This window comes from Pelmatolapia mariae, linkage group LG16_19, assembly GCF_036321145.2.
Source record: "Pelmatolapia mariae isolate MD_Pm_ZW linkage group LG16_19, Pm_UMD_F_2, whole genome shotgun sequence".
Taxonomy (NCBI): Eukaryota; Metazoa; Chordata; class Actinopteri; order Cichliformes; family Cichlidae; genus Pelmatolapia; species Pelmatolapia mariae.
This window is the reverse complement of record NC_086241.1, coordinates 19,344,598-19,364,718: the sequence shown is the minus strand read 5'-3', so window position 1 is coordinate 19,364,718 and position 20,121 is coordinate 19,344,598. Positions and strand designations below refer to the sequence as shown.

Sequence of the window (20,121 nt, the reverse complement as noted above, 5' to 3'; positions counted from 1 at the left end):
GTGAGTTCAGGATGTACGGCATGATAGTCCTTAAATAAAATGTTTGAGGGTAAAATATTGTAATTTCACATTTTTTTTAACTGAACCCTCATTTAACAGGTAACAGGTTAAAAAGGCGCCAGCTGGACAATGCTTGAAGGTTGAAACCGATGAGAACAACAACAATTCTTCCCAGAGATATGATAACAAGAATGAACTGACTCTCCTGCCCTATTCCTCAAGGCCACCCGCGTAGGCTGTGGACTGCTGATTTTCACCTAATAGGTGAAAGGATACTGTCTCGGGCTGAACACAGGATACACATCCCCACACACACGCACAAATGTACAATGATACTGATACGCCCTTACCACCACCCTCCCCTGCCAGAATCCAACACCTCCCATCCTTTCCTCCCATCTGATGTGGTCAGCGGCCCAGCTGGAGGCACAATCGCGAGATTGCAGTGTCCCAGATGCAGCTGTTCACACTGGAATATTTTCCCATGTTGCTTGTCTGTGTTTTACTGTGTTATGGTTTCGTGATATCTGTGCTTCCTTTATGTGTTATGAGTTTTTGTTTTTCTCATCATACTGACTCCCTTTTGGGGACCAGTATGAGCTGAATTCAGTGTTGGGAAGGTTACTTTTAAAATGTATTCCATTACAGAATACTGAATACATGCCCCAAAATGTATTCTGTAGCGTATTCCGTTACGTTACTCCATGAGAGTAACGTATTCTGAATACTTTGGATTACTTAATATATTATCATGCTGTTTACAACTACGTGAATGTACTATTGCTGTGATTTATTACTGTTACTGAAGGTCCGCGGCTCCGAACCGTAGTAAAGGGACCTCTGGCTAATACGTCGGGTTCCGTGTCGGGCTGGTAGCCGAAAAATAGCTTTACTTTGTTGTGTGGGTCAACTTTGCTTGCCAGAGACAGAGAGAGGCGTTGAAAGGCTGCTCCAACGGAACTTATTGTTTCGGAGGAAAACACGAACACAGTGTACAGTCGAGTCTTAATAGCTTACTTACAGCTGGGCTCGTCAGGCACTCTTCTTGGCTGCAGTGGTTATTATTATATTTACATGCTTCCAGCTCCCGTTTTTGCTCCGTAACAGCTCGGACTTTCCTTTCTCTCCCTCCCTCGCTCACAGACACATAACGTGTATGGCAGTCCATTCTCCCTGCAGCACGGACTACACTGCCCATGAGGCTACATTCTTTAGGGCCATGCCTGTAGCATTCTGCCTTTTAGCTTAGCACAACAACAACAACAACAACAAAGCGCTCTCTCACCCAGGAAACACGCAGCGAGAGAGCGCGTCACCCTGTAACCATGGCAACCGTAACGCTGCCGCCTGGAACAACAGAGCGTAGCTGTCAAACAAACCCAAACAGTCCTGACCCGCGACAATATGAAACAGCAAAGTACCGCCGTGTAATCCATTTATTTCACCAAAGTAACTGTATTCTGAATACCACCTTTTTAAACGGTAACTGTAACGGAATACTCATATTTTGTATTCTAAATACGTAACGGCGGTACATGTATTCCGTTACTCCCCAACACTGGCTGAATTTCCTTTTTTCTCCTAGATTGCCCTTCTGTTTTACACATTTCATTGTTTTTCCTTTTTGCTACCTAGCCTGACCTGTCTCCCAAATGTGATGTTTGTGTATTGTATGTATCTCGAAAAATGCCAGACTATGATGGTTTTGACTGTTTTTTAAACAAATTACAGTTGATGCAAACTAAAGTTGAAACTGTCTGAAGACAGGAGCAGAAGATGTTGTGGACCTTAAAACATGGCATGTGTAACTGCTGTTTTTAGACTCTGGACACTAGCTGTGAGTTTTCTAAGGAAAAAAGAAAGCAGAATAAAAAAGTGAACAAATAAGTAAAAATGTAAGTAAAACTAAAACTTGTGTGTATTGCAATTATGCATAGTTATGGTAATTTAGCTACAATTTTAACTCTACTCTTGCTAAATATTTCCTGGAACACCCACACGTGTTGGGTAATGTTTGTAAAAAATAACAAATCTGTGCAAAAAAACCCAAAAAAAACATGTGGACCAAAAGTGTATAACCCATAATGGTCAGTTCACAGAATTCTCAGTTAAACTGGAGCACGTGCAGGAGCAGTACACTGGCTTGTGTGCTAAACCTGCCTTCTGTTTTACAGAGCCCATAAAAGCCAAGAAAAAGTGTTGAAGAAAGTCGTGTTTTCAGTGATTCAAGAAGGTAAAAAAAGGAATTCTATTTGTGCTTTCATTTCTCACTCTATCCAGGCCACTCACTCATTCCAGTTTTCCATGTGCAATAAAAAGGCTGTTGAGACAGCCACCCTCCTCTCAGTTTTTACTTATGTTGTCTATGGCCAGAGCTGGGAGGTTCATCAGTTATGTTTGTATATTAAAAAAAACTAACCTCCCAATACTACTACCTACATTTCCTATTAGTTTTTCCTTGACTTTGCAGAAGATCTAATCACACTTCCAGCTGACTCCTTAACAATTTGACAATGTCTGCTTTTCCAAATTTACAAAGATGGACTACAGCTTGTGTATCCTATTTAACAGCAGTACATTCTTACAGTAATGTATCACCCAGGTCATATAAAAGAATGTTATGACTCCTTTATAAAAACTGAAAGTGAAAATAAAATGTGTGTTGTTTTTTCCTTGTTTTTTTCCCCCCTAGAAATGACTTCTAGTAGAAGTCATTTCCTCTTTTGTTAACACTTTTTTGGCTGCAACTCATGGAATGAAATGAAAAACATGATTTGCCACAGTTATTTAGCTATTTAGCACAGTGAAGCATTGAAGGGTCTTTCTTAGAGATTTCAGATGGCTTTTGCTATGGCTGTTACACATGTACTTCTGAGTTAGGAACCTTTACATTTGACTACTAAGCTGCACCCCTAGCATATCTAAAGCATGCAGCAGGCCAGTCTTTCTCTCCTCTTTTGCTTGAACCATTTGTAACAAAATTGGGCACTGTCTGTCTGTGATGTTTGTTTTGTTTTAAACGGTTGGGAGAGAGCTCCATACCTGCTGCTTTTACAAGATTATCGGTGAAACAGCCTTGGAAGCTGCTTGTAAATCTGTTTAGTCTGATGATGGTATAACATTGTTTTGGGGGATCAACTTTCCCAGTGAATTAAAGACGAAGTGGGATAGTGAGAAAGATTAGAAAGAAAGTAGACAGGAGTACTGGGTGTACTGTTAGGTGTCCAGCAAAGAACAAGGTGTCAAAGGAAAAGGTTTTTTCTGATAAAGCTGATGAGCTATAACATAAATATTTGGAAAATAATAAGTTTTCTTCTTAACCCTAGAAGCTAGGTTAAGAAGAGAGGTGATGATCAGTGAGCAGCAGCAAAGAAAATGAGCACAGGAGGTGTAGAGAAGGGCCTATTGTATATGGTAGAACAAGCACAGTTGGAATAAGAAATAAAAGTTACAAATTTTAGAGGAAAACATCTTTGTTCTGTCTTTTTTCCACCCACCCGAGTCATTAGCATTCTGACTTTTATGATTGAGCAGTGTGATTTTGGGGTGTAGCGGGCAACATATTTGCAATCCGAAAATCTTTTGCTTTCAAAACAATCTTTTATAGTTGTTTAAAAACACACACACACACACACAAAGCGCAATTGTCAAACAGTTTAAGTAGCGAATATCCTAATCTTACTTTTACTCCATTCAACTTCTCCTCTCGTTCCTCAACCCTCCCCCCCCCCCACCACCACCACCACCACCACCACCACCACCACGCGGTCCCGTTTCTATCTGACGGAAGAGTTTTTCAAAGGCAACATGTTCTGATATATTGTTCTTCTTTTTTTCACCCCTTTGTCCTAAACTTAAGTAGAAGTATCCTTCGCCATCTGGATGCCAGACACGACTCAGTACTGGAGTCTGGAGGGCTGTTTTTCTCCTCAGTCATCCGGGAATAACAAGGGCGAAAAGCGAAGAAAAGAAGCTGCGTGTTGTTTTCTTTATGCTACTACGAGAAGTCATGTCGCGCTATTTTCCCACGATTATATGTCGTTTGGCGATAATATCTGCGCTCCTGCTGACCAGAGAAACGAACAGTATGTACAAAGTTTTTGTTTGTTTTATTTATGCTTGGATGGGCTTAGGCTGAAATGAAATGAACTGGCAGGTGTTACAATTAATGCTGTCCAAATCTGACTAACTGACTAGAGTTCTCTTACTGAACAAGCAAAAAGAACTGAACATGAAGTAAGTGAAGTACAACCGAAACAGGAATAACACTTTTTGAATAAAACGAAATGTTGCAGAAATATACACATTTTGCATCACATTTGTTTCTGAGAATGTTGATTAAATAGTGATTACAATGCTATTGCTTTTGCCATGCCTATTTCACGTTTTCATTGTCTCATTAAAACAACTACTTGTACCAGTTTGTAAAGAGAGAGCCAGTTTGATATTGGGAAGAATCGAGTTTGGCTCAGGTACAGACACAGCAGTTCCAGTTTCTCATGTGGCCCTTTGGGGAAAATTAATTACCCACCATTGCTGTAATACACATAGTTACTTTGTAACCTGCAGGACACCAACTAGCTAAGCGTAATGTTTGTGAGTTTTTTCGGGTTAAATTTTTACTTTATTGGCAGTTGACAGACTGTAGTCATTTTGTGGAAACTTGTTTTTATTAGTTCAGGAAAAACTTTCTAAAATCTTTTAGTAGTTTTAGCTGCAAACCCTCCTCTCATTAAAAGATTGTGGCTTCTGCTACTTTAATTCGTGTGACCACATATATACAAACCCTCCTGACTGGACTTGGTGAGAAAGCTATGAAGGTTAACTTTCCCATGTGTAGCATTCCCTCTCCCAAGTCTCACAGATGAGAAATAAACCGTGAATCCTCCCTTTGTTGTGCTGCAACAACCATAGGCTGCTGGGCAAGGACGTAGATTTGGTTTTGGCATTGGTGGGGACGGATGATTCAACCACAGAACCCTGCCCTGTTTCTTTTTTTTTTTCTTTTTGTCTTTGCTTCTTAATAAAAAGAGGAGAAATATACTTGCCTACATATCCTATTCTACATGCTTTTAAACCATTTAAAATCACAATTCATAGTTTTATATGTGAATTATATAATGTTAAATTACTTTTAAACAAATGACTAAGTATTTTAGACTTTAGTTTACTTCAGCCATATTCCATATAAATCAGGTATCATACAAAAATAAAAATAGCTTCAAATACAGTCATGACAATAAAAGAATATGACTTTAGGGACTTAACAACATTACTTCAGTTATAGTACACCAACATCTCTTATACACAACTACTCATCTAAGATTACCACAAAGTAAAAGATTTCTCACCAAAATTATGCAACATTTTAGGCACACTATTGCCCCTATCAAATCAGTGAGCTGGGATTTTTTATTCTAAACATGAACTACTGTTACACCAACAGACATGGACTACTGGTGCCCCACACAACAACTCAATGTTCACTATGTGAAGCAGCCAAACACATGCCTTCTCCTCTCGTTAGCTGAGATAAACTGCTGGCATATTTGTTTTACATCTATACTGTCCAGTCTCTCCTGGTGGACATGGCAACACGTTATTCATGGTTACATACAATTTTAGACTGATGTGGACCAAGCCTAGCACATACTTGCCAACCTTGAGACCTCAGAATTAGGGAGACATTCAAAAGGGCTGTTGGGGGTTGGGGGGTGGGAGTGGTATACATATACATATAAATACAAAAAACTTGAATCTTACAGTGTTTATTTATCGGATAAAATAAGTTAAATGTCACCGTTATTATTGTCCGGCCGGCATAGCTGGACTGGCCATTGGGCATACCGGGCATTTGCCCGGTGGGCCGCTCGTGATTTTTCGTTTTTATGGGCCGATGGGGTTTTATTTCTTTTATTTTTTTCAACGGTATAAATGAATGGTGGTGTATTGGCTAGTTGGTCATGATCGACTCTGGGCTGGACCAATTACAGCCGAGGAGGTCGAACTTTAAAGTTGAGGTGAAAAGCAACGCGATTTGTCCCAATCAGCTGATCAATGATCAATGATCAGCTGATCGGCTTTTCTCTCTGCGTCAGAAAGAGCAAACCAGCGGAGGTCGCGTTAAACAACAGCAGCACGTTTAAGCTTGATCAGCTGTTGTTAGAATTTATTTAATATTAATTTCTAGTATCAGCTGATGTTTGCTGGAGCCACAGCTGTAAAAGCTACTGGTCATCATATCAGTTTGGTTATCTGGTGAGAGGGAAACATGCAGATGAAAGCAGGAGATGTCCTTACTGAATCATCAGAGCTGAACAGGTGATGGAGAAACAGGTTTACCTTTTAGGTGACATGAATGAGTTGAAGGGAAGTTATGAACTGTTTCTGAGAGACAAATAACACCAAGATCCTTTTCTACGTAGCTGACAGCTGGTAACTGTGCAGGGGCGGGTCTAGGAAAGATTTGCCAGGGGGCAGGTAGGGCATTAATAGGAAAAGGGGGGCACAAAAAATGTGTTTCTTTCTTATTCTCATTTAAAATTTCTAGCTTTTAACAAATAATTATCTGAATCATACAACCAAAGTTTTCATCTGATGTCAAATGTATAGAAATCCATTATTGTACATAGTAATTTTTTTCAGGGTCCCAACATAATTTCTTCAGAAGTAAGTACTGTATATGATGCCAGTATTTTCCCACATTTTCTAGATACTGTACCAGTACTGTGTGTAAAATACCATCAAAATTAAGTTTTGATGGTAAGTTTTGAGTGGGGAAGTTTTATTCTTTCTCACCTTTCTTTCTGTCTCCTTTCACTTTTTAAAGGTTGCCATGTTAGAAAAAATATTTTACCCTGCCATGCTGTTTATTGATGTGGTAAATAAATAGTTAATGAAAATATCACTAAATCTGTCATTTATTATTTTTAATATTCAGTAATGATCATGTCTCACCTCTAGTCTTCTCTGTCTTAATTTCAAGTTTCCACCATATGTTGTAGATAGTTCAGGAGGTTAACCAAGCAGTCTTTGGGTTTCGGCTAAGTACTGTTTAGAATACCAGAATAGGGAGGATGGTGTAGGTTTAAGTTAAGTTCTAGATTGATACATATATACCAACAAGACTGTGTACATCACTGTCACAACGACGTTTGTTTTCATTCAAAGGCTTTATGGTTTTTCCCATAATACCTGGTGGGCCGGTCTCTAGTCAAAATGCCCGGACTGATTTTTTGTCCCAGTCCAGCCCTGCCGGCCGGAAACAGGCCGGGGGTGTCCAAATTCAGAGGCTGCGTCCACCTGAGGACCCGACCTTCGCGGTCTAAGTGGGCCGAGTCCTCCGAAAGCCGGGTAGGCCGGAAGTGAGCGACTGTGATGATCTATACTTCAGAATTACGTCATGAGCTCTCTCGGTGGAGTGAAACTCTGCCGTCTGCTCCTTGCTATCTAAAATATAACCGGACGCTGGCGTAAATTCTCGACCATCTCACGCTTCTGTTTAATCAGTTTTCTGTTTGACGTTTATACAGCTGTGTGGAAACCCCCGGAGGAACCCTCCAGAGGGATTAATAAAGTTTTATTTAATCTAATCTAATAACTTTAATCTCAGCCAAACCGATTTACTCACGAACAAATAAAACACTAAAAAAGGCCAAACAATAACATGTTTAAGTTATTTAAGTAACTTCTATATCATGTTTAACCTGAGTAGCGAAAGACCACGGCGGTTTGAAAACAATGTGCCCGGAGTTTGCTGTTCTCGTCGGCTCAGACATTTGAAGTTTACACAGTTACATTCTCGCCTGAAAATATGCTAAAAGTTTATTTTGCGACCCAGAAAGAGTAATAATAGTAATATTAAAACTAAGTAGTTGCAGTAATAGTAGCCATTGTTGGAAACTGGAATTGTCTGGGCCAATCTGGGATATGGTTTTTCAATTTTGTTGTCCGGGTGGAAAATCGGGAGAAATTGGGGAAAATGGTGGCTCTGGGAGATTTTCGGGAGGGGCACTGAAATTCGGGATTCTCCCGGAAAAATCGGGAGTGTATGGCCTAGCATAGCCTGTAATGTTATTATGACGGACACATTTTATGCGTGAACTTGACTTTAAGTGACTTGCAGGTTTATTTGAAAAATACTTTCTTATATCCAGGTTCTTCCTTTTTTCTGCCATCCTCCTCTCTTCCTTACAGGTCCTCACAGCGCAGGCTTGCCGCTGCTAAAACTAAACAGAGCTCTCTGAAAGGCACAGCCAATCACATTGGCCATATTTGTCACATGATGTAGGAGTCCAGTAGAGAACGTAATTGAACTCTTTGTGCACCGCTAGGTGAATGAGACGTTGACAGATCGCTTTTTTTCTTGCTATCGGTTTTGTTTTTCTTTGCTGGAAGAGATCAAATTATTGGTGGGGACAATTCAATAATCGTTGGATATTGGTGGGGACATGTCCTTTCTGTCCATGCCAAATCTACGCCCTTGCTGCTGGGGGATTCCCATGATGCATTGAGTATTTCTTCTTCACTCACCTTTCTCACTCACTATGTGTTAATAGACCTCTCTGCACTGAATCATACTTGTTATTAATCTCTGGCTCTCTTCCACAGCATGTCTTCTGTCCTGTCTTCCTTCCCTCAATCAACCAGTCGCAGTAGATGGCCGCCCCTCCCTGAGCCTGGTTCTGCTAGAGGCTTCTTCCTGTTAAAAGGGAGTTTTTCCTTCCCACTGTCACCAAAGAGCTTTCTCATAGGGGCTCATATGATTGTTGGGTTTTTCTCTGTGTTTATTATTGTAGGGTCTACATTACATAATAAAGCGCCTTGAGGTCACTGTTGTTGTGATTTGACGGTTTGTAAATAAAATTGTGTTGAATAGAAAGGAAACTGAAAAATTATGACTATTCAGTTCTGTTCTCTGATTAGATCTGTACAGTATTAATTCCTTATTCCTCACCCAGACCAGACGCCAAGCTGCTCTGATAGTCCTGGTTCAGGTTTTGAAAAATTGATCCTATTTGGATTTGTAGCTGTAATTGTGAAACTGGTGTTTTACCTTATGCAAATCTGCTTCTTTCTTGTTTCTATTTTTACGCTGAGGTCTGAGCTTTAATAGTGTTTCATGCTCTTTACAGCTCTCCAGGTGATTGGTGGAAGTGTGACAGTGGTTCAAGGAGGCACTGCTATCTTACCGTGCCAAATCATCCACACTGATGATGATTTGACGCAGATTACCTGGCAGAGGACAACCAGAGAAAAACCTCATAATGACAATTTTATCACTGTCCAACCAAGGGAAGGACCACGGTTTGTCAATGGACATGATGATCGATTTAAATATATCGGGAATTTTAACAACAAAAATGGAACCCTCCAGTTATCCAGTGTTGCACTGAAGGATGAAGGCAGCTACACGTGCATCTTCACATTGTTTCCCAGTGGAAATCAGAAGACTGAGATACCTCTTATAGTGATTGGTATAGAAAAAACAAAAAATGTATTTAAGAGATGTGTTTGTATATGAGATGTAGACAGAGTTACTTTTACTGTCACGCTTACATATTGAATTATTAGTTTTCTGTAACTCTCCTAGTGCCTCCTTTCACAAGCGTCAAGGACAACCTTCCGACTTTGGGCACAGAAGAGGTTTTATTTGCTACCTGCACGGCTGCTGGATCGAAGCCTCCTGCTGAGGTGAGGTGGCTCACTGGTGCTTTGGGAGACAAAGTGAGGACGACAACAAACTCCATCAAGTATGATAACGGTACGACTACCACAGTCAGCTCTCTGTTTGGCGTACCTATGAGAGAGATTAATGGTCACCAGGTCCAGTGTGTCATTAGCGGTGACTCCCTGACTAAAGAAGAAACCCTGCCCTTCACCATACAGATCTACTGTGAGTATCAGCTGTTAATGTATTTTATTATTTGTCTTCTTTTGTTCTTTTGTCATTTAAGAATTTTAATAGTTTAATGAAATAATTAGAAAAGAACAGACACACCCAGGATCAAACTCTGTTTTATACAAAAACAGGCATAAATCCTCAAAATGTTCTCATGTTTCCATCTTTGTTCAGGAGAAGTCTTTTTTTTCCCCCCGTTTGAGATTACAATCTTATCCCTGCTGTCATGACTTTGCCTCTGTGTTAGGTCTCTCAATACTAGGTTGTCACAGTAGACAGAGAGAATTCCCGAAAGACCTGAAAGACTTAATGACAACCTTTAGACTGATATAAAGGACATTGTTACACCATTATTGCAAAACACTAAATGATGTAACCATGTGACCCGAAACCAACAAATTCAGTAAAGTCATACCACAGTAGACATTTAAAATGAGATGAAACTATTGACTTTGAGTCCAGACACAAGTCTGTTTCTTAATTTACTGGCAGTAGTCCATGTATGTATTCTTAAAGTAAAATTAACTGAGGCTGTTTTGAAAATGAAGCATTGTGTGCTCTTTTTTAGTGATGTTATATAACTGTGGTGTTCTGTTTCTGGTGGAATTCCCCAAAAGAAACCTAATATGTTGTTTTTAATCCAAGGTGATTGTAAGTGAGCCGGTGACACTTTTGAATGTGTGTGAGAGGATTACTCCTAGAAACTGAATGAAAACCAAGATTTATGGTTTTGCCTGACATAATAGGCGATTTAGCTGAAATGCAGCAAATTAGAGCAGTCAGTCATTCCAATGATGTTTTTTGATAGGGGAAGAAATCTGGATCAAATAATTGCTGTTGAGTCCAGACACCAGTGTTTCTTCACTGAATGGCAGTAGTACAATACACTATCTACAATCTTTGTGTGCAGTGTAGGTTTATATATGTATTCTAGCTAGATACATTTTTTAATAATGTATGTCACTTTTTGTGATTTCAGTTGCTCTCTCTGCCGACATTCCCCCTTCAGTACCAAGCATTTACAATTTGAGAATTTGAAACATTATTTTGACATTATTAGTATTTCATCAGTTCAGGTTTAACACATCTGTGTCTTCATTGTTTGCAGTCTCTCCCACAGAAGTGAACATTACAGAGATTTCAGAGGGCTCATTTGAGTGTTTGACAGAAGCCAACCCAAGTGCAAACTTTATCTGGAGCAGGTAAAGTCATTTGAACAGTTTTTACATTTGAAATATTCATTTAAATGCTGAGAGAGAGAGAGAGACAGGTATATTAAGCTACAATTATACTAACTATACTAGATGTTATTAAAAGTTGTTTTAGTGGTGTTGGCAGTGAACTTTGGAAAATAAGCTACAAACTATGGTATCACTTGAGAACTCGGTGTAAACACTTTAAGCGGAAGGAAGGAACGGGGTGGTTCTCAGGAGGATGTGACAGAAAATGCAACAATTTGCCATTTTGGATTTTACGCACTTTTTTCATATTTTCACTTCATATTTTAGTGAAATATGCACAGTTATAACCTAATGGGTATTTACAGAAATTGTGCTCAAGGTCATATATTTTGCTTTAGAGGCACTTTTCCATGTTCACAAGAATCACTACTCCTCCTGGAGTATTAGTCAAACTAATGAAATTAGATTAATTAGTGTTGGATATGACTGTCTGGAGGCCTCCTTGCCTCCTCAGTGGATTTGAATTCTTGTGAGTTTCTGCAACAAAGACAGCCAGTGCCACCAGAACTTATCACTTTGGTTTTCCACTTTAACATCACATTAACCTATAGCGAGTGATGAATTATGAGCTTCCTTATCAATTCTCATTTGCTCCGCTTTGAGAATCATCACCAGCTCTAAGCAGCATATCAAAGACACTACATTCATGCAGATTAAATCAAATTGCATGCTGTGTGGTCAAATTTAAGTGCATTTTGGAGGTATTTCTCCTCTTTGTTGTGATCAGTGTTGGAGTCGTTACTCAAAAAAAAAATGTATTACATATTTTGCAGAGAACACTTTTCAAAAAAGTAATCCTGTAAGCTCCTTACTCCCAGGAGAAAGTAATTTGCTACAAAACTGGTTACATTACTTTTGCATTTTTTCTAACTATATCCTTTTTGTGTGCGTTGAGATTGTAATAACTAAAAATAGAAACATCCTAATAAAAAATCTAATAAAATATGACTATCAAGTGGGTCATTATAGCAAAAGCTGTAATGCTCCACTTGGGAAAAAATATTTTCCCATAAAATGACCTGAAACTCATTGCCTCTCTATGAAAATGTAATAATGTAAACCTATAGACTACATCGCACACACCAACACAAATCTCTATCCTAATGAGGACATATAATGATCTTTCTTTCTTAAATTTGGGGATAAACACAAAGCTGACAACGCAAGGAAAAGATGAAAATCGGCACAAAGCAATTGCCTTGGGAATTTTACCGTAGAAGCTTGAACAGGTAGAAATGGATTGCTCATCAGTTTTTACCTGTTGAAGTTCAGACTCTGGCTGCTGGTCTAGATTCATCATTCACTAAGCTTTAACATCCCTATGAGGTCTTGGCTAGCTTGGCGTTGTTATGCTGTTTATGCAGGTGCTTGCACATTTTATTTATTAACTTATGAGTTTCATTACACAGCGACTTGGTATTTCTATTTCTTATTTATTTAATACATATTGAATGTGGCTGATAATGTAATTTTTGTATATAAAAGTGGTGATTCTGCAAATGACATTTGACTCCTAGCACACATATGCACATTAGTCAAGTAAATCTCACTAGTCCTCTGATTGGGTGTTGGAATGTTTGAGGCATTTCCTTTGTGTATGTATAGGAATGCAGAGATGCTGTGTTGAAGGTTGGATGGATTTAAATATCCTCATTTAATATATATACCAACTGTGAGTGAAACAGTATGTAAGAGTTCCTATTGATTGTCTTTGCAATACTATTATATTATCCAGAAATATACATTTGCCTTTTGTTGTTTATAATTACTGTTTACAAATTGGTAAAAAAGTTCTTACATTTAGGTAGAACATTATCAATCTGAGGTATGTGGCTTAACCAAATTTGAATCATCGTTAGCCAGCCCTAACTATATGCTTTAGCAAAAAGGTAAGTTTTAAGCCTAATCCTAAAAGCAGAGAGGGTGTCTGTCTCCTGAATCCAAACTGGCAGCTGGTTCCACAGAAGATGGGCCTAAAAGCTGAAGGCCATCAGCAGTGTATTTTCCATTGGCATCCTGTTGGTCAATGAATTGATCCAGTACAGTCATGAATCATGCCTTCTTTGGCTTAAAAGCACAATAAAAATGATGGATATAAACCCCCTTTTTTTGATTATTTCTTGTTTACGTTTTCTCTAGAGAAAAAGTGTAAGGTTTTTTTTTTTTGTTTTGTTTTTATCCTTAACCAATGCCAAAGTCCAGTGAAAGATTAGAGCAGATATGTTTGTATGGCTTTTTCCTTGCATAGTAGTCAAGGGACATTGTGACACTGGAGTACGTCCACTGCAATATAAGAAAATTTCAAACTTCTCTGAGTATGGACTGCTGGGTGGAGACCTGGACAGTGTTTGCCTTTGCAGTAGTGTTGTTGGGAACTGTGGAGGATTGCATGGGCTGTTTCAGCTCACCAGACAAGATGATGAAAAAATGGTCTCGTTTGAACCAAGAGGTGATGTCACTGGATGACACTTTCCAAAATAAGTACTAACCAAATAAATCATCATCTTTTTAAGTGGTTCTGAGATCTAGAATTGCTTGTTCTTTAACGCAGGTTATTTTCATTATGCATGCAGTTTATACGAAAAGTTAGGACGTAGTAATATGAAATACTGATTCCTAAAATTAAGCAATGTTTGTTTGAATTATCAAATGAGTTGGAGTAAAGGGTGCAAGAGTATATTTACATTTTACAACTACCAAGCATTTTACAACTATCAGCATAAAACAGAAAAAGTAAAAGAAACTCATATTTATAACAAGAGAATCTGTGTAAATGTGTTATTATAACTGATTCTGTAAAACTTCATTAAATATCTTCAGCATTTAAGCTCCATTCTTTCAAAATTAATTCATAAATTGACAGTGAAATTACAAACAACATACAAATTACAATATTCTTTTCACATGCAAAGCAGTTTTATTTGTACTGAAGCTTCTCTGTCTATATTTCACTGCTGATCCATTAAAAGTGAGAAATTCCTGGTAAATGCAGTGTTTGTGTGTTTAAATATTAAGTGTTTTCTTTTTTGCAGTAAGTAGCTCTAAAACTACATTAATTGATTTTTTTCACTGCTTAAGACAGCAAACTCTTCTTCTACTTTCCACTGGTGTTAATCATGTGACATAACTGCGAGCTTGATGGGCCCTGTGGTGAAACTTAATTGTTTTATTGTCTGGTATTAAAACTTGATACTGTTTGGCTGCATATTATTGAATACTTGGGTCAATGCTCTCAAATCATTAAGAAAATTGAAGACATTTGTCAATGTTTTATTCTCTTAAGTTGCAGACTGATTCCCTGAACGTGAACACAGAGTTAGCAGGACTCTGCTTGTAGAAACAAGGAGTGTGGTGTGAAACCTCACTAAAACTAAGATTGTCTTCACAAAAGCAGAAATTAACATGTAAAGTGTGGTTTACTCTTGTATTTAGGTTCAAATGAAACAACAAAAAATCCTGGTGTGAGCAAAAGATAATAATTCAAATTTATTCTGCTTCTGGCACAACTCATATTTTTTTTTGCCCTCTCTGTGCATTTAATGTTAATGCGCTTTCATGTTTTTCCAGATCTGGCCAGTCTTTGCTGCAGTCTGCTGTAAGAGTGGAGGGTGCAAAACTACAACTGCTGAGTCTAAACTCCGATCTAAATGGCCTCTATCAGTGTGAAGCATCTAACACATATGGAAGTAAACACGGTCGGCTCTATGTGCATGTGGCATCAGGTGAGGATTTAGCTCTGCAGTTTGTCTAAATCTTTCTGGATTTGTTTGAGTTTTAAATTTGAGGTTTGGTGGATGTGGTGTCATTGTGAAGTTATTCTGTTTTATTTTTCTGTGGACTTCTTTAAAAAGGAATAAAAAAGGAACTTCAGCATCTAGACATATATTAAAATGAATGACTGAATATTAAAGCAATGCCCAAATGAGAGGTTTGAAATCCATTACTTCTCCTACCCTGTGAAAGGTTCTTCCAAGGTCATATCAAGTCCATCTTGTGTTTTTGTATCCTAAAACTTTTCAGTACAAGAAAGTTTCGAATGTGAAATATAAAATTAAATGTTAAGGAAGTCAGTTATTTGTACCCATTTGGGTTATTTGTTTATTATAAACTGGTGTTGTGCTACCAGAATCATAATATCTCTGAGGGGATTAATACATTTCTATTCTATTCTAGGGAGAAAGAACAATAGATCACCCTAATCTTATTTTATTCTTCCTTCTTGTGTTTATTTAGGAGCATGCTCTGCAGCTTGGGCCTTATTTCTTGTTTTGCTTTTCCTGAATGTCGTTGGGATGGCAGCATGGTGCTTTTATAAAACTGGACGTTTTCAAAGGTGCTCAGAATAATAACTCTGCATACACCTAATATGTAGCATAATATGTAGGATGAAAAAGTATATACACACATAATGAACAGATTATTCTGGGAATTTTTGGTAAGTTAAAACAAAAACAAAAATATTGCAGTTGTGCAGATTCTCAGGTTTAATTCAGTCAGTTGGTTGTTTTAGGGTTTGTCTTTTTTTTACACAACTGTCAGTCAACCAAGTAAATTTTAACAGTTACAAATATAATTGGTTAATTCCCTCAAAAACATCAAAAAGCTGTTTTGTAAATGAAATAGGTAAAAGGTATTGAGTAGACTGCAACTGTGACATTTGCAGCCTAGAAGCTCCCAACATGTGATCAAAGGAGCTCCGAGTGTAAGTTAAACAAGCTGTATCAACAGAAATTCATCAAAGAGAGATCAGGAACATTGGGAGTGGTACATTCTTTGAATAGCAAAGTGTATTAGTTGGCTCAGTAACAATCAAAAGAAGTTCAGGCTTTATATAGAAAAGAAATTTATTAAAAAAAGACAGACTACTAGTTATCTAACAGCTTTCTTTCTATTAATGAAGCAGATGGAAATACAACAAGTATTAAAATTATGGGAAGAAAATTAATGGAAAATGATCATCATTTGGAAAAAAGTACTACATCCTCTTTCATAAAGAAAAAATAAATGAAGCCAACTACAGTAAAAGATCACAAAGAAGGAAACTCATTATTTGAGGATATATGAGAGTTCAGACTTTCACTTGTGGCCTGCAAAGGATTCAACAAAGTATTCAGACAGCATAGTCTGTTTCATGATTGTTTACTTGTTACATTGTTTTTAGATTTCAGCTGCAGACAATGCAGTATTTTATGTGCAAGCCTTGAATTAACCTCCTAGGACCTGGCTTCCACATATGTGGACATCACATTTTGGGTTGTCTAGACCAAAAAAATGTACATTTTTACTTGAATTCTTAAATTAAATAAAGGGCCTGATATCAACTTACAAGTATGTTCACTGTTCTATCAAAACTTAAAACAAATTCACATGTGGATTCTTTGTTTTTACATTCATCAGGTCCCAATCAGAACAAATAGTAAAGAGAAATACAAAATGCATGCCATGAAAGAGTTCAGGTCTTAAGAGGTTAAAACTAATAGTCTGCAGTTGTGTTGCTGTACAATAACATTCAGGCCCAACATTTTTAAAAATCATTTTAGGTTTTGTTGGCAGAATTTCTCAGCAAATGAAGCAGCAGATGGGAGAGCAGAGCAAGAACAGCAAGGAGAAGTCAGTAACAGCAAATTTGTTTCAGTGTGTTTACAACAATGTTGTTTCTCGTCTTGTCCGTTGGAACTTGTAGTTAATCATTCTGAATTATTTTTAACACCACAATAAATCAGCCAACAATTAAGCTGATGTTGAAACATTGTAACTTGTATCAAGTTGAATAGATGTTTGCAACATTATTAGAAGCTGAATACTTCCTATATATTCTGAATTATCTGCCTCAGCATCCTCTGACAGCTGTGGGCGCATGTAATGGACCACATCTGGACTGAAGGCTCCACCAGCGTGTTCTAGGGTCAGCTGGTAGATGAACAGATGAACAGGTCGAGGTACTCGGTGCTTTTATATTCCTGAATCAATTTTTTTTTTAATTCATAGATGTGAATGTTTCTGTCTTGCTGTCACTATACCTTATATTTGCAGTAATTACAGTATTTTAAAAGCAAAACATTGTTAATTGACTCCCACTCTGCGACAAGCATTTTGGATGTGGCTTTAACTGCCTGTTCCTTTGTTTTCATGTGTAACAACTTTAATGGCACTTGCGGTCTGTGCTTGTGTTTCTACCAAGAGTGTGAACTGCTTTCATCAGAAGCTGTATTAATGTAGTTACTGTAAATTCATTTGTTTATTTTTCCCCCACCTGAATATTAGTATGTCCCTTCATTAAGGGTAACAATATTAATGTTACATTTTAAGTTTACAATCTAATGCAAGGACACAAGTTCTGACATATCAACCATTCATATGTAACAACAGATGTATTACCAGTAAACCACAGAAGCTCATGCAGACAGTTTAATACAGCACTCAGAAAGCACAAACATTCACACCAGACTCAGAAAAGAGGTTGGTTGGGAGCACCTCTGCCCATAACTTGCAGCCACTGAGCTGCAATTTAAACTATGGAGCCTCCTTCCTGGTTTCTTTTCTTTTCTTTTTCTTTTTTTTTTGTCACATTGAAATGTTTCAGATCATGAAACAAATTTAAACACTGGACAAAGATGACACAAATAAACACAAAAAGCAGTTGCTAAAATAAAGTGTTAGTTATTAAGCTAAGCTACTAACCTAAACCTAATAACTGTTTGGGCCACCCTTAGCAGGAACATCTGTAATCAAGTCTTTGTGTTTCCTTGTGTTATTTTTTGTCTAATATTAAAACTTGTTTGATGATCTTAAATATTTAATTGTGACAAACATACAAAAAATAAAAAATTAGAAAGCAGGCAAACACTTTTTCATACAACTGTAGATTTAGCACTGTCTGTGAAGCTTGATTTAAGAAATACGTGCTGGAAGTTTAAGAATATGTATAGCGACATCATGTCCTAGTACAGATCATTATGTCACCGGGTTCTGTCACTAGTTAGCTAACATAAGCTAACCTAAGTCTATTTGTCGCAACCAACCAACCAACCAACTCATTGATGTAATATTCTGTACTGTCACAAGTTGGCGCTAATCAAAAACTTTAACTGTAAGCACTTATTTCTTCAATCCAGACTGACAGACAGTGTTAAATCTATGTCAGTTTTTGAGAGCAGGGCTCCATGATGTAAATTAGACTCTATGCATGTAGTGTTTCATGTGCACTTTAAAACAGTGGTTCAAAAACTGTTGGGCATACCCTGCTGGAAGTCATTGCTGTAAAACCATGGATCAGCAGGGTGGGTGAGGGGGTTTGGGACTGAGGTGAAATGAAGGTAAACTGATATGTTTTTGTATGTTTGTTTGTTGGTTGATTAAATGTAAATGTCAACAAAACAACAGAAGTCTGATTATGTGTAAACGCTGACCTTTAACATTATATCATCTTGCACATTGCTGGTTGTTAATGACTGATGACAGAAACTGCACAAGGATTAAACTTTAAGAGTTAGGGCATGGCAGAAGATGTTCGAGAACCACTTTGCTAAAGCATTATACAGTTGGGCTCGTGTGTGTAAAGCTTTCTATCACAATTAATTTTAATCATATATCTCACACTGGAGTTTCAAATGTGGCAGCTTTTTGTAAAACATTAAATCATTAAAGCATGGTGTTTGCTCTGCATATTAAATGGATCATTCTACATGTACATTACTTTTAAATATGTTCTTTAATGAAAATTTTAAAATGGAAGTTTGTTTTTGAATTGTTTTTATTATTTTGTGTAACATTACTGATTTTTATGTAATCTATTTCACTGTTGTCTGCAACATGTAAAAAAAAAGCAAACTAAATGTGTGCCCTAGTTTTATTCTTCTTAAGTAATGTACCAGCATTATTACCTTTGTATATGTGTTTTAATCTATTTAGTGCTTCTACACTCTGATTTATATTTGTTGTACATTTTGGGGGGCACCTCTCACATAAATGTGTTTTGAAAATGGTTTGGTTGTCCTCTTTTAACTGTTCGCCCCTGAATAAGGGGATAGTGGATGGACGGAAGACAGTAGTAGGACCAGGAAAAGACAAAGCCTGCTGAGACTGCTCTGCAACTATATCAACCAAACAAAAGGACAGGCATTACTCACAGATCTCAGTTAAAACTCAGTCGAAGCACACCACAGTAGCTCACTGTTCTCACGGCTGGCCCAGAACACTAAGCTACTTAACACTGAACTGTAAATCATTTATGCATTAAACAAAAGGCACCAAACTCAGGAGATGAGCCAGTGTTGTGTCTACAAGTAATAGATAGCTTAGCAAAGAACCAATTTTAAATTATATTTTCACAATGCATTCGCATGACCAGTTAATCATACTTACATCCTTCTTCTGTTTCATCCCAGCTCCAATTTAAAAACAACAAACAAACTGTGTTTAGTACTTTATAAGTGTCACAAACAGACGGGTGGATGGTGATGATGAAATCAGTACAAGTAGGAAATAATATAAACATCTCATCATTCTCATCATCATTTTTAGCATTAAGTATTATAGTCAATAACACAATAAAATATAATGTTAACCATGGGATAGAAGCAGATAATACAAAAAAAAAATAGAATCAACGCTACAGTGGACTGGATCTCATCAACACTGCCCTCTAGTGGACACAAAGGCAAAAAACACAAAAATCACCTTATTAACCCGTTAATTGGCCGTTTTTGACCACTTTCGATTTTACCTTTATATTTCACCTTTAAAAACGATTTACCTTGAATTGTTTGGTATCATTTTTACAGCAATTTCATGTGTCATGTTTTAAAGGTTTTTTTGACATACTGTATTAATACACTAGAATTACAAACCCAGAAAAATCCGATAAAATCAGAGTAGAAAAAAGTCAGATTATTTGTGTAAAAACCACAAACATGTTTAAAGAATCGTTTTCATAACCTGAAATATAATTTGTAAATTTCAAAAATATATGTCCATATT

At 37.4% G+C, this 20,121-nt stretch overlaps 2 protein-coding genes across 7 annotated transcripts in view; both read left to right on the top strand.

The window, feature by feature from the left end:
• The window catches only part of LOC134646252 (poliovirus receptor-like), a 34,314-nt gene extending 30,853 nt beyond the window's left edge, over positions 1-3,461 (top strand). For both annotated transcript variants that reach the window (XM_063500081.1, XM_063500079.1), the window contains one exon: positions 100-3,461. In XM_063500081.1, the coding sequence (XP_063356151.1) occupies positions 100-103 (4 nt within the window). In that variant the 3' untranslated portion in view covers positions 104-3,461. The remainder of the gene's footprint in view (positions 1-99) is intronic.
• Positions 3,462-3,815: 354 nt separating this feature from the next.
• On the top strand, positions 3,816-19,121 carry LOC134646267 (nectin-4-like). 5 transcript variants are annotated; one of them, XM_063500110.1, is made up of 8 exons: positions 3,816-4,085; positions 9,135-9,476; positions 9,593-9,895; positions 11,010-11,103; positions 14,710-14,864; positions 15,376-15,475; positions 16,683-16,752; positions 16,977-19,121. In XM_063500110.1, exons 1-8 carry the CDS (start codon positions 3,992-3,994, stop codon positions 17,022-17,024), a joined length of 1,206 nt encoding a protein of 401 aa, XP_063356180.1. In that variant the 5' UTR covers positions 3,816-3,991; the 3' UTR covers positions 17,025-19,121. The 5 variants fall into 5 exon arrangements, with proteins under 5 accessions (XP_063356180.1, XP_063356183.1, XP_063356182.1 ...); XM_063500113.1 differs by lacking the exon at positions 15,376-15,475; XM_063500112.1 differs by lacking the exon at positions 16,683-16,752.
• The last annotated feature ends 1,000 nt before the right edge of the window (positions 19,122-20,121 follow it).

Excerpts from the sequence above, each read along its gene's own strand:
- LOC134646267 (XM_063500109.1), top strand. The coding sequence starts at position 3,992 with ATGCTACTACGAGAAGTCATGTCGCGCTATTTTCCCACGATTATATGT. Across the intron at positions 9,477-9,592 it reads GATACCTCTTATAGTGATTG|TGCCTCCTTTCACAAGCGTC; the intron begins GTATAGAAAAAA and ends TAACTCTCCTAG. Across the intron at positions 15,476-16,682 it reads AAAACTGGACGTTTTCAAAG|GTTTTGTTGGCAGAATTTCT; the intron begins GTGCTCAGAATA and ends AAATCATTTTAG.